We start from the raw sequence: 14,670 nt of genomic DNA, 5'->3' as shown, positions 1-14,670 counted from the left end.
AGTTCCTGCTGAACAAGGACGTATGCTGATAGGGCTGGTCTCAGTTAGGGCGCTGGTCTTTGACCAGAGGGCCGCTGCATGAGCGGACTGCTGGGCATGATGACCACTGGTCTGACCCAACAGTGGCAATTCTTATGTTGTTATGTTATAAGGAGGTGGAGCTTTTAAAATGTAAAACTATTCAGGAATGAAACAAAAAGGGACATCAATTATTAGCATCCTTGTTGTATCATCTAAAGAAACCATATTATTCTTAGTACTATTTTCCTTTGCTTGGTCAAGTAGACTATCTTTACAGGAGCATCTGATCTGAATATACCTGTTTTACATTTTTTTCCTCTGATAGGATTGTAATCCTCATTTTAGGATAAAGTGCACTGACAGTACTCCTAAAATCCTTTAGGATTATTATATTTGTCCCTCTCATCCTTTTGCCCATTGCTTTTGTAGGCAAGCAGAGTGATAGTGCTGAGATAGGACAACTCTATTGGCCTAACACTTCAACACTGACAACTCGTCTACGCCGACTTATTACTGCTTACCAGCGCAGCTATAAGAGGCAGCAGATGAGACAGGAAGCCTTAATGAAGACTGACCGGAGGAGGAGACGACCTCGAGAGGAAGTTAGAGCACTGGAGGCAGAAAGGGAAGCAATAATAACAGAAAAGCGCCAAAAGTGAGTTTGAGCCAATTACAACTTTATTCCAACCTTATGCCTCTCCTCACCCCTCCCCAAATTGCTCTGACTGTAGGAGTTAAAAATTATATGCTACAAATGTGTTCTTTGTGCTTAAAGTTCTTCTTTTTTTTAATAACAGTGCAGATTTTTCAGATATTTGAGCCATGCCATCTTTTTCTTCTTTTTTTTTTTTTTTAAACAATAGTTGATTTACCTAAATTTCTTTTCTGTTCCCTTACTACCTCTTTCAGATGGACAAGGAGAGAAGAAGCAGATTTTTATCGTGTGGTATCAACATTTGGGGTTATTGTTGATCCAGTTAGTCAGCATTTTGACTGGAATCAGTTCAGAGCTTTTGCTAGACTTGACAAGAAATCAGATGAGAGTTTGGAGAAATATTTCAACTGTTTTGTCACCATGTGCAAGCAAGTATGCTGCATGTCAACTAAAAGGGATGAAGGTACATTTCATCACTAGGAAAACCTCTTGTTAACATTTAGTGCAGGAAAATGCAAGGATTGATTGTTTAATTCAGATGTCACTTTTTCAGTGTCTGTTTGCATAAAGGCCAGTATCTTTAATATAAACTCTTTTTTGTATTGCTCACAGAATTCTCTGATCTTTCCACTATGATTGAACCAATCACTGAAGAACGTGCCTCTAGAACCCTATACCGCATAGAGCTATTACGGAAGATCCGAGAACAGGTTCTGCGGCACCCTCAACTAGCTGAGAGACTAAAACTGTGTCAGGCAAGCCTGGATCTGCCAGAATGGTGGGAGAGTGGCAAACATGACAGGGACCTGCTGATTGGTGCTGCTAAACATGGAGTCAGTAGAACTGATTACCACATCCTTAATGATCCTGATCTCTGCTTTTTAGATGCACATAAAAGCTTTGCTCAAAACCGAGGTGCTGCGCAGCATGGTAGTGTGCCTTTGCTAAATCCATCAGGCCCAGTCTGTAGCCCAACTCCTGTTGTTCCATTGGCATCAATTCAGGAAGAAAAAACTATAGAACAGGAAGAAACTATGACTCAGCAGTCTGAGGATTTGGAGGTAAAAGAGAAACTCAAAGAAGAGGAAGGAAAAGAGAGAAATATTTCAGAAAAAATTAAACAAGAAAGTAAACATGAAGTGGTTGCCTTGAAAAGTGAGACACAAGATGTGGTAATGACTCCAGATCCAGGTCCAAAATACCTTTCTGAAAAGGGTTCAGAAGAGGATGATGAAGACAGACTTGATGATGATGACAAATCTGAAGAGTCATCGCAAGCTGAAGGTAAAGTTAGCAATATAAATATTTTTACATAAGCTGCTATAAGTATTGTGGTGATCTCCTTTTGTAATGTTCTTTAGAATGAAATCCACATATAGAAGTGAATAGTCTGCTTAGAACAAGCAAATACAAGTCATCGGCTATATAATAGAATATATTCTGTATTGATTGGGTTGCCCTAGATTCTAATCAGTCCTTGAAGCAGAGCTAGTCACATAAGGTTTTCAGGATCTCCACAATGAATATGTATTGTATGTGAGAGGTTTACATACCGAGGAAGCAATGCATGAAAATTTTTTCATGCATATTCATTGTGGATAATCTGAAAACCTGATGGGACTAGGTGTGTCTTAAAGACTGGGTTGAGAAGCACTGATCTGGGATATGTTTGATTTGGCTTGTTTTATTTGCTTCTCTTTATTTTCCAGTTATATACTTGGTTATGCATTTTTGATAACTTGGGCCCCTATTTAACAAGACTTAGCACAGAGTATAATGTTATCAAATAGTGTGTGTCCAAAACACATTTAACACAATGGACTTTGCAGTAGATAACACATAATAACTGGTATTGCACACTAAGCATTGATAGGGACCTTAATGAAAACAGATACAATGCTGTATTTCATTTTACATTGTATGGGAGAAAGAACAGTATAGGCTGAGCCCAGAGGTGATGGATTTCTATATCCAAACCAGTGCTGTAGTAAAGGGGGGGGACAGACTACCCTGGGTGCCATCTTGGTTGGGATGCCAGCACCTCTCTGCCCTCATTTCCTTCTCCCCCCATACCTCTTTAAATCTTCACCAGCATGAGCAACTTCTCTGGCCTGGCTCCCCTCTGAAATCACTTCCTGGTCACAGGGCGAGGAAGTAATGTCACAGGGCAAGCCAACACAGGTGCGAACAGCAGGCTGGAGAAGCTGCTTGCACTGGCATGAACTGACAGGGCAGGGGATGCCACCTCCATGGGCGCCTCTTACCCTTGCTACACCACTGATCCAAATCTAGAACCAAGAGGGGACTCGTTTTCCAATAATAGAAAAGAAAAGCTATGAAGTTAGTCATCCATCTCTAAGAGCTCTTTGGTATGCTTTAACATGTAATACTATAGCAGAAGAAGATATTTGAAAGCTTCAAGAAATCATAGGATGGATAAATAATGAAGAAAAAGGACTGGGCATGAACTTTGATCTCTTCCTTCCATACCTTAGTATGCTATCTGTAAAACATGTAGAGCAGCATTTTAAAAAGGACATCCGGATCTACATCATGCATAGATGCCCATCTCATGTGTGTTTTAGAACATGCTTTAGCCTGTTTAAAATATATGTGAGATGGACATCCATGAGCTGGAACATCCAGCATGAAAATCCATTTTACAAACTGAAATGTCCAATTTGTGAATGGGGCAAAATGAGGGATGTGGATGTCTTTGTGGCAGTTGAGGAACATTCATATTATAAAAAGGCCACACATATCCATGTGGAGGAATAGCCTAATAATTAAAGCAGCTACTTGAGAGCTAGAGCAGAGATCCAGAGGTTGCTGGTATGTCTCACTACAGCTTTTTGTAATTTGGGGGGATTTATTTTATTTTTGCTTTTGTTTTAGGTTGTTTTTTTTTTTTTTAATTGTGAGCTGGTTATGAGAAAGGTTTGGACAATTTCCTGGAGGAAAAGTCCATAATCTGTTATTGAGACAGACATGGGGGAAGCCACTTCTTGCCCTGGATTGGTAGCATGGAATGTTTCTATTATTTGGATTTTTTCCAGGTACTAGTGACCTGGATTGGCCACTGTGAGGATGAGCTACTGGGCTAGATGGGTCACTGGTCTAACCCAGTAAGGCTATTCTTATATTTTCACGACTATTGTCAAATATATTTTTATTGAGCTCAACAAGGAAAGACAAGAGCATAATAGAATACAAAGAACAAGCTCACATTTTGGCATAGAAATTACCATACAACTCTAACACCAACCCCCCAAGCGAACCCTTCCCTCCCCCCCCCCCCCCCCGATCCTCCTTTGGGCTACAGACAATAAAATTAACCATTTGTGAAGACAGGTACAAAAACTCATCCAGAGACACAAAGGGAGAGCAAGAAACAAAATATAAGCAGTTTAGTAAGCGGCTATGTGCCAGGGGAGCCATAGTGTTCCAAAAGGGCTCCCAAATGTGCTGAAAAGAGCGACCTTGGAGAGAGGAAAAATCCAGCACATCCCCTCATTCCCACGCTCAGGAGCGTGATCATACAACACCGCCAAAGGGAGTAATCAGGCGCCTCCACTTCCAGCCACTTGAGCAGAATGCATTTCAGAGCCACAAGGAAAGCAGCAGTCCCCCTTCTTCGGGGAAAATAATGCAGAGAAGCACCAAAAAGAAACAACGGAGAGCGTTGTATAGTAACGTGCCAGAATCACTCCACAAACAAAAATATGGCTTCCCAAAAAGACCTAATAATAGGACAGGTCCAAAACATATGTCCCAAGCCAGCCTGAGGTGCCTGACATTTAAGACATCCTCCTTAAATATATGCGGATATATCCAGACCGCATATATTTAAGGAGGATATCTTGGTTGACTAAAGTGGCTGGATTAATATAAACAAACACTAGTGGTCATTACAACAACGGCTTTAAGTGACATTTAAGACAGGCAGCCGACACTCAAAAGCCAGAAAGATAAGCCCTCTTAGGAGAGATGTACAAACTTAAGACCAACTTATAATGTTGTTCCCAAAAGATAGTATAGTTACGAAAAGCATACAATTTTCTAACAGCTTGTAATATCACATCATCAGGCAATATAATGTTTAGATCACGAGCCCAGGCATCTCACAATCTAGAGTGGTCAAGCAAAGGGGACTCATCTTTCAGGTGGCAATGATGAAATTTAAGCGGAATGGGTAGCTGGGAGCCAATGGTGAATGCCGTAGACAACAACTCCTGACAAGAAGCCGTTAAATGGCAAGATGACAGGGAGGTGAGGTAATGATGAATCTGCATTTAAGCAAATCCATCAGTAGATAGAAGACCAAAGTCATCTGTCAGCTGAGCAAAGGACTTGATCATCCTCCACCAACTGAAACACATAATGAATATTTTCATGATCTATAAGATCAAATGCTTCAGATAAGTCAAGAGATAGCATCAGTACAGTTTTAGGTTTATCAAAGACCCTAAAGATTAAAGTGGTGATGCCAAGTAAGGCAGTTTCACTATTACGGTGCCTTTTGAAAACAGTTTGATGTGGATGAGGAATATTAGTTTTGGTAATGAAATCAAGTAATTGTATATGAACAGTGGCCTCCATGACCTTGGCTAGGAAGTGAAGATTAACAACTGGGCAATAGTTTGCAAGGTAGCTACTTTCCAAGGTTGCGGACATGTGCCTGTTGAAAGGCTAGTAGTTATCATCCAAAAAATGTAAGGAAGTAATGAGGTTAAGGATTGTTTTAAGGAGTGGAGTAAGAATGGGGTTATTAGAGGAAGTAATTGGCCTAAGAGTATTTGAAATTCCACAAGAGATGGAGGTCAGAAGCTCGATAAGAAGCTGCAAGGAAGTAACAGGGTTGGCGAGTTTGCAGGGTGATAGTGACTGAGGGCAGGGGTTTGCAGGGTGTTTATCAACATATGCATTTTCCCATAAAAATGATTTGCCAGTTCTTGAGTGGTAGGTAATTGGTCTAACGAAATATGGGCTGAGTGATTTGTATTGAGTGATTTAAGAGTTTTGTATAGAATGGCTGTGTTTGGTGCTTTTTTAAAATTTTGATTGTGTAATATTTTTGTTTGGCTACCATTATTGCCTGTTTGTAGGAATGTGTAATCTAATCTAATCTTTTATTTCTGCATCGCACAAACCTAAGCAGGCTCAAGGTGACTTACAAAGAAAAGAGAGAGGGAGTGAAGAGAGTAGGGAAGGAGAAAAGGGGAAACATGGGGCAAGGGAAGATCTGAGAAGTTTAAGTGTCAAAGAGGTTGGTTTTCATTTTTTTTCCAGAATGTGGTTTAGTTGGGTTCTGTTCTGGTTATTTCAGCAAGGTCATTCCAGGTTTTCACTCCAAGAAAGGTGAGCATCGAGTGAAAAATTTGCTTGTATTGGAGATTCTTTGTTGAAGGGAGGTTCAGTAGTATCCTGTTAAGGGTTCTGTGTGAGGTAGACCATGCATTTGAGAAGAGTTGGATGAGTGGAGCCGCTGAGTTTCCATTAATTATTTGGTATATGATGCATGAAGTTTTAAATTTTATTCGTGATGGGTAAGTGATTTAGGGGCCAAAAACAATGGTTTAGTGCATGTATGTCCAACAGGTAGATCACGATCTACCTGTAGATCACAGAAGGGTCAGAGGTAGATTGCCATCCCCACTTGGCTCCACATTGGCCAATCAGACCTTAGACTTAGTGGGGATGGGCGGACCCGCTATGCCTAAGGCCTGATTGGTCCAGGCTTCTAGAGCCTGGGCCAATCAGGCCTTAGGCTTCGGCGGGATGGGCCGGGAAGGGGCGGGCCCGCTTCATTTCGACGAGGCGTGCCTGCTGGCTCAAGACGTGCAAGACCCATCTAAGAACAGGTTTGGTGGAGTGGAGGTTTGGGGGTTGTTAGCGCCGGGGGGGTGCATCTTCGGACAGGAGGGATTGGGCACCCTCCTGCCAGCTATTGATATTGTCGGGGGGGCGGTCGGTAGTATCGGGGGGGGGGGGTGCGTCTTCGGGCAGGAGGGATTGGGCACCCTCCTGCCAGCTATCGATATTGTCGGGGGGGGAGATCGGTAATGTCGGGGGGGGGCGGTCGGTAGTGTCGGGGGGGGGTGCGTCTTCGGGCAGAGGATTTGGGCACCCTCCTGGTCAGGGGGCCGTGGCCCGCTATACTTATAGTGGCAGAGAGATCCCTTGCCGCGATAAGTATAGCACACACAACACTACACTCAATATATATGCCAAAAATCCTGAAATAGTAACAACAAAAAGGCACAACCAGTCACAACAGGGTTTGGATGGGGGACGCCCAGGGTAAGCTACAAACCTAGCCTACAAACTCCACTTAAGAATTAAAGGGCGCTCTCAGTGTGAACCATCAGCAATGGGAGCAGAAGCTCCGATACTTCACTTCTGGGTTGAGGCGGGAAGCCTCCACCACCACACCATCATTGAGCCCCCTATGTGTATATGATGAAAAACACCTGCAATAAGGCCCTAAATAAATAATACAATCTAAGCAACCCCGTGAGCAAATCAAACTCAAACGGTGGGATTATAACCTGAGCGACCCCCACACAAATCCTGCCAGCCGAAACCCGCCAAGCTAGAAATGAAGCAATAAAGGACAATATCAACAAATGCTCAAATACAATCACAAATAATACTTATCTGAACCAAACTACCACGAATGAAAATGCCAGGAGCCAAAGTTCAACCACGCTGGTTTCGGGGAGGAGCCCTTCTTCAGGAACCTAGCCCCCAACCAAAAAACAAAGAAAAAATGCAAAAACGCGAAGCGGGACGGCTCCCTCCCTCCAGCCGTCCCGCTTCGCGTTTTTGCATTTTTTCTTTGTTTTTTGGTTTTTGGTCGGGGGCTAGGTTCCTGAAGAAGGGCTCCTCCCCGAAACCAGCGTGGTTGAACTTTGGCTCCTGGTGTTTTCATTCGTGGTAGTTTGGTTCAGATAAGTATTATTTGTGATTGTATTTGAGCATTTGTTGATATTGTCCTTTATTGCTTCATTTCTAGCTTGGCGGGTTTCGGCTGGCAGGGTTTGTGTGGGGGTCGCTCAGGTTATAATCCCACCGTTTGAGTTTGATTTGCTCACGGGGTTGCTTAGATTGTATTATTTATTTAGGGCCTTATTGCAGGTGTTTTTCATCATATACACATAGGGGGCTCAATGATGGTGTGGTGGTGGAGGCTTCCCGCCTCAACCCAGAAGTGAAGTATCGGAGCTTCTGCTCCCATTGCTGATGGTTCACACTGAGAGCGCCCTTTAATTCTTAAGTGGAGTTTGTAGGCTAGGTTTGTAGCTTACCCTGGGCGTCCCCCATCCAAACCCTGTTGTGACTGGCGATAAGTATAGCGGCCGCGTCTACTTACAATGTAGGCCAACATTTTGCTGGCCTACATTTTAAGCTTCTTCTCTACTAGGGAGACGCGTAGGGCCGCCTAGGTTCAGCCTAAGACCCTTAGACGAGCTTAGGCATCTTGCGGGTCTCCCTAGGCTCCCGGAGGCGCCTTCAGGCTTGCCTGGGGAGCATTTTTTTTTTAAAAACGTGCATCCCAATTGGCTGATTAGACAGCTGTAGGACGCCTAAATCGGGATGCACTTTGGAGAATCAGGGCCTATGTGCAGAATTTATTAAATCGCGTGTGGTGGTATTTGAACTGGTTTGGCGGTATTTTATTTTATCTGGTTTGCTGGACAGGTGTTTGAGGGTTTTTTTCTGATTGTTTGGTGATATTTGATTATTGGTGCCAGTATGATGAATTCTTATTTTTACTTTTAGAACTGCATGTGTGGTTTTTGCATCTCCAGTCCTTGTATTGCATATCATCCAGAGATCTTCAGATCCTGTTGATCTTTAATACTATGGGACAGTGACAGTTTTGGACCAGATTCAGCCAGTGTTTATACTAACTTAGCAGATTTGGCCTTCTTACATCCAGCCATCCCAGTATAACGTAGATGAGTGTTCCAAAGAAGAGCAAAACCTACCACTTTCATTATGAATGGGAAATGAACTACTTCTTCATCATGGTGAAAGACAAGTATTGTTTTCTAATTTGTGATGCTCCAGTATCCTTGCCCAAAATAAGGCTCTGCATAGCAATAAGTTTGATGCTGATTTTCCACCCAAAAGTGAAATTCGTAAACTGAAGCTTAAATAACTTAAATCGAAATTTGCTACTCAGCAACAGTTGATGGTGAAGCTAAGGTCACATTCGGTCAATGCAACTATAGCATCCTTCAAGGTCAGCAACCTGATCACAAAGAAATGCAGACCTTTCACTGAAGAGGAATTTGTAAAAGATTGTTTTCTTTAAACAGCTGACAATCTTTTTGAAGGATTTAAAAATAAGAAAGCGATCATAGCTGCTATTCAAGATGTACAATTCTCAAGAAACACCATCATGCGGCGAATAGAAAAGATGTATGGAGACACAACTGAACAATTGTTGGAGGATGTTTCAAAATATGTTACTTTCTCACTCTAACTGGATGAATCTACAGACATAAGAGACATAGCCCAGTTACTAGTCTTTATCCGGATGGTTTTTGAAGACTTCAGTGTTAAAGAAGAACTACTTGGAATGATTTCTTTAAAAGGGAGAACTACCAGTCAGGAAATATTCAGTTCTTTCCATTCTTTTGTGACAGTGTAATATTCTATTGCATAGACTTGTTTCCATCACTACTGATGGAGCAAGAGCAATGACAGGTGAGGTTAAGGCTTTCATGGTCCTTTGTAGACAGCATGACGAATTCCCAGATTTCCTTTCTTACCACTGCATCATTCATCAGCAAGCTTTGGCAAGCAAGAGACTCAATACAAAGACTGTCATGGACATCACTTTAAAAATTGTAAATTCAGTTCGTGGAAGATCACTTCAGAGACAGCTTTTCAATCTTACTTTTGATGAAGGGGCAGCGGAAATCATTTTGCACACAGATGTAAGGTGGCTAAGTAGGCACAAATTTCTGCAAAGATTTTGTGATTTGCTGAATGAAATAAGTTTTTTGAAGGAGAGGGGAGATGACTAAGCAGAGTTGGAAGATGAGGAGTGGTTATGTGATCTGGCATTTCTTGCTGACTTTACAGGCGAACTAAGTGATATGAACCTTGAACTACAAGGTAAAACAAATTCATTGGCGAGATAATGAGTAGTTTTTCCTACAAGAGCAAATTTGAACTAATGATGACTGACCTTGCAAACAACACTTTTGATCATTTTCCTAATACGCAGGACCTTCTGGAACAATATCTAAATTTTGTTTTTCAGAACGAGAAGTATGTGACAGAAATCTGTTCTGTTATCCAGGAATTTGAAAATAGATTCTGTGACTTCCCAAAAATTGAACAGTTGTGGAGTACTTGTCATACCCATTCAAAGTAAATGTGGACATTGAAGAAATTGCAGCTTCTATCAGTAAAAATTACTCATTGAACAAGCCAACTCTTGAAAATGAAATATTAACCCTTAAAAATGACCATTTTTCTCAAGACCCGTCCTGAGCAAGAATCATTTTGGAAGCTAGTGCCTAGAAACAGATATCCCAACTTGAGAAGATGCAGTGAAGATGTACACTCCTGTTTCGGTTCAACTTATTTGTGTAAATCTGCATTTTCCTATCTGAAAATGACAGAGCACACAACATTCTAACATGACAAATGAACATTTCCAGGATTCCCTTAGACTGGCCCTCATGCAATAATCACCCAACTTCAAAAAGCTGGTGGATGAAATGCAGGCTCAGACGTCTCACTGATGAGCAAGAGCGAAATATTAAAGATTGTGCAAGATCAGCCTGGATCAATACTTGACCTAAATTTAACACAAATAAAAGTTAAAGAAAAATGATACTGTACTTTCCATTTCCCCTCGCAGTTCTTACTGAATCTTCGTCTCTGTTTAGTTTTTGCTTAATTTGCTTAACAGCTGATCACATCTAAGTAAATGACAGAAGGTTCATTAAAAATGGGGAGGGGGAAATCCTCCAACTTTATTGGGTTAAAATTTAATTTGAAACTTAATTTTCACGGTGGTAGATCACCGGCACTTTTGGCCGGAAAAAGTAGATCATGACCTGTTCGAAGTTGGACATGCCTGGTTTAGTGGAACGGTGGCGCCATCTGTGTTCTGCTTACTAAGTTGTCTTTTATGAATTGCAAGATCTTTCTGGCCAGGTGGACAGTAGTGCACTCCTATCACTATTCTTTCCCCCTTTACATATGGAATTTCTATCCATAGGGAATCCAAGGTATATGTTGTCTTATAGAATTTTTAGTCTATTCAATTCAAGGCCCTCCTTAATGTTACGCTTTTACCAATTCCAATCTACCCTATTACTATGATATAATTTGTACCCTGGTAATCTTCCTTCTACCAGGTCTCAAAGATGCCTATTATATCTATCTTTTCATATAGTGTATTATAACTCTCCCACATTGTTACTTAGGCTTCTTGCATTTGCATACAAATACTTCAAACAATGTTTTTGGTTCCTATTCACAGTTGACATTGACAGTTGACATTGATAATTTTCAATCTTTAAAATCTGTCTGCTCTGTGTTTTAAAGACACCTGATCTACTACAGTCTCTATTGCAACCTCACTATCTGCCCTGTTTTAAAAATAACTTGCTCCGAATCATGCTCTTTTGAGTGACTATCAGCCTAACCTCTGTTTCTACACGTAGTTTAGAAACTGCTCTGTCTTCTTTTTAAACATTGATTTCAGCAGCCTGATTCCACCCTAGTTAAGGTAGAGCCCAGAATGTTGACCAGTTCTAACAAATCTAAAACTCTCCTCTCTGCACCATTACCTCATCCATATGTTTATTCAATTTTTTTAGCCCATCCTCCTAAAGGAGCTCAGATACTCTAGCATTTTTTCCTATCTGTCCTGGCAGGCTCACAGTCTGTCTAATGTACCTGGGGCAGTAGAGAATTAAGTGAACTGCCCAGGGTCACAAGGAGCAGCATGGGTTTTGAACCCACAATCTCAGGGTGCTGAGGCTGTAGCTGTAACCACTGCTCCATACTCTGTGTTCTGTGCATGGAAAGGGGAGCACTTCTGAAAAAGCTACCCTGGAGGTTCTGGATTTCAGCTTCCTACCTAAGAGCCTATATTGAGCGTCCAAAACCTCAGTCCCACATTTTCCTATGTTAGTGGTACCCCCATGTATCAAAACAGCAGGCTTCTCCCCACAACTGTCTAAAATTATCTAGGTGATTGTGAGGTCTGCCACTATCTCACCAGGCAAGCAAGTGACCAAGTGATCTTTATGTCCACCAGCTACCTAGGTATCTACATGCCTAATGATGGAATTTCCACCTGCAATGGCTGTCCTAACTAGAGAATGACACTGGAACAAATTTGTTCTCGTCCCCAGAGGAACTCATTTCCCCATCCTGTCCCTGTACCATTCCTGTAAGCTATGCCTTAACAGCACAAGCCTCAAACACTTATGATTTTAAAGTGTTTGAGGCTTGTGCAGATGAGGATGGAGCTCGCAGGAATGGGGCAGAGACAGGAAAACAGCTCATGGGGATGGGATGGAGAAAAATTTGTCCCTGTATCATTCTCTAATCCTAACCCTTCCCTCCTGGGCAGAAGCCCCTGGAGAAGCATTCTCTGTGTAAAAGGATATTGTATCCCCTGGATTGCAGGTCCTGCCTATAGGATCACTTCCTGCCGATGTTCTCCCTTCAGAAGACCTTTCTCCTCCATGGCAGCACAGAGGTGGCCAGACTCGAGATGGCATTTCGCTACTATGTCCCTGTAGGCCTCCACTATAAACCTGTTTGTCTGCTGTGCTAGCCTTCAGAAGTTGGACTCGTTCCTTGAGTGCTAGGAGCTCTCTGCACCAAAAACGCACATAAAACTTCTCAACAACTTGGAAATAATCAACCATGTGACATTTAACGAGGGTACTCAAATTCCGGGGCACGGACTTCGCACGCATGGGAGATTTCATCCCGCAAACGCTACAGGATCAGGAGGAAACTGATAATGCGGAAGCTATGTGGTCATCCCTGAAACTGACCCTACAGGAGGCAACTGTCCATTACATAAAATCGGTAAATAAACAACAAAGAAACAAGAAACTTCAATGGTTCACGGATGAAATCTCGCACCTCATCAAGGACAAAAAAAGAGCATTTCTTTCATACAAACATACGGGGAAAGGAGAAGCTAACAGTCAATACAGGACCAGGTCTGCAGCGGTCAAAACAGCAGTTAGGAAGGCCAAACTACGAGTGGAAGAAAATCTAGCAAAGAACATTAAAAAAGAGGACAAATCCTTCTTCAGGTATATTAATGATAGGAAAAAGAACACCAGCGGAATAGTACGCCTTAGAACCCCGGATGGGAATTATGCAGAAGCGGACTCCGACAAAGCCAATCTACTGAATGAATACTTCTGCTCAGTCTTTACCTGAGAGGCACCTGGACACGGACCTCAGCTGGCAGCAAAACCAAGCGTGGAAGACCCATTTCAGAACTTTGAGTTCACACCAGCTGACGTTTACAGCGAACTGGCAAGACTCAAGGTGAGCAAAGCCATGGGACCAGACAAAGTGCACCCAAGAGTGCTCAAGAGCTGTGCGGAGTCCTGGCAGAGCCATTAGCCATGCTCTTCAATCTTTCCCTACGGACGGGGAGAGTCCCACTGGACTGGAAAACAGCTAACGTCGTTCCTCTGCACAAAAAGGGTTGCAGAGCAGAGGCTGCGAATTACAGACCAGTGAGTCTCACATCGATAGTGTGTAAACTCATGGAAACACTACTTAAACGCAAGTTAGACATGATCTTGGAGGAGGGGAATCTGAGGGATCCCAATCAACATGGATTCACTAGGGGCAGGTCATGCCAATCTAATCTCATCAGCTTCTTTGATTGGGTAACAATGAAGCTGGACTCCGGGGAGTCTCTGGACATAGTGTACTTGGATTTTAGTAAAGCTTTTGACAGTGTCCCACACCGCAGGCTTTTAAGCAAGATGAAATCAATGGGGATAGGTGAGACGCTAACTACTTGGGTCAAAGATTGGCTGAGTGGTAGACTTCAAAGGGTGGTGGTCAACGGCACCTTCTCTGAAACATCGGAAATGACCAGCGGAATCCCGCAGGGCTCAGTCCTGGGTCCACTCCTTTTTAACATATTCATAAGGGACTTGACACGAGGGCTTCAGGGTAAAGTAACATTATTCGCCGATGACGCCAAAATATGCAATATAGTAAGGGAAAATAATTTGCAGGATTGTATGACGTAGGACCTGCTTACGTTGGAGAGCTGGTCCGCAACTTGGCAGCTGGGCTTCAACGCCAAGAAATGTAAGGTCATGCACCTCGGTAGCAGGAATCCGTGCAAAACCTACATCTTAAATGGAGAAACGTTGGCTAGGACGACAGTAGAGCGAGACTTGGGAGTGATCATCAGTGCAGACATGAAGGTTGCAAATCAGGTGGAAAAAGCATCATCCAAGGCAAGACAAATGATGGGATGTATCAATAGAAGTTTCGTAAGCAGGAAACCTGAGGTCATAATGCCACTGTATAGAACCATGGTGAGACCTCACCTGGAGTACTGTGTGCAGTTCTGGAGGCCACATTACCACAAAGATGTGCTTAGAGTCGAGTCGGTTCAGCGGATGGCCACTAGGAATATCTCGGGGCTCAAGGGTCTCTCGTACGAAGAGAAACTGAACAAACTGCAGCTCTACACTCTGGAGGAACGCAGGGAGAGGGGAGACATGATTGAAACGTTTAAATACATCACGGGTCGTGTCGAGGTAGAAGATGACACCTTCCTACTCAGGGGACCCTCGGCCACAAGAGGGCATCCGCTCAAACTCAGAGGAGGGAAATTTAGGGGTGACCTTAGGAAGTATTTCTTCACGGAAAGAGTGGTGGGGCACTGGAATAAGCTTCCGGAGCAGGAGCCAAGGCCAACAGCGTGCTTGACTTTAAGAATAAATGGGACATCTACGTGG

The 14,670-nt window shown here is 42.8% G+C and overlaps 1 protein-coding gene across 9 annotated transcripts in view; it reads left to right on the top strand.

Annotated features, from left to right (window-relative positions):
• The window catches only part of CHD7 (chromodomain helicase DNA binding protein 7), a 616,542-nt gene that overhangs the window by 540,435 nt on the left and 61,437 nt on the right, over positions 1-14,670 (top strand). For all 9 annotated transcript variants that reach the window (XM_033933452.1, XM_033933447.1, XM_033933448.1 and 6 more), the window contains 3 exons: positions 451-676; positions 931-1,139; positions 1,289-1,960. In XM_033933452.1, coding sequence (XP_033789343.1) covers positions 451-676; positions 931-1,139; positions 1,289-1,960 — 1,107 coding nt within the window. The remainder of the gene's footprint in view (positions 1-450; positions 677-930; positions 1,140-1,288; positions 1,961-14,670) is intronic.

Source organism: Geotrypetes seraphini, chromosome 2 (assembly GCF_902459505.1).
Source record: "Geotrypetes seraphini chromosome 2, aGeoSer1.1, whole genome shotgun sequence".
In the NCBI taxonomy this organism is placed as follows: Eukaryota; Metazoa; Chordata; class Amphibia; order Gymnophiona; family Dermophiidae; genus Geotrypetes; species Geotrypetes seraphini.
This window is presented reverse-complemented; position numbering and strand designations above follow the sequence as displayed.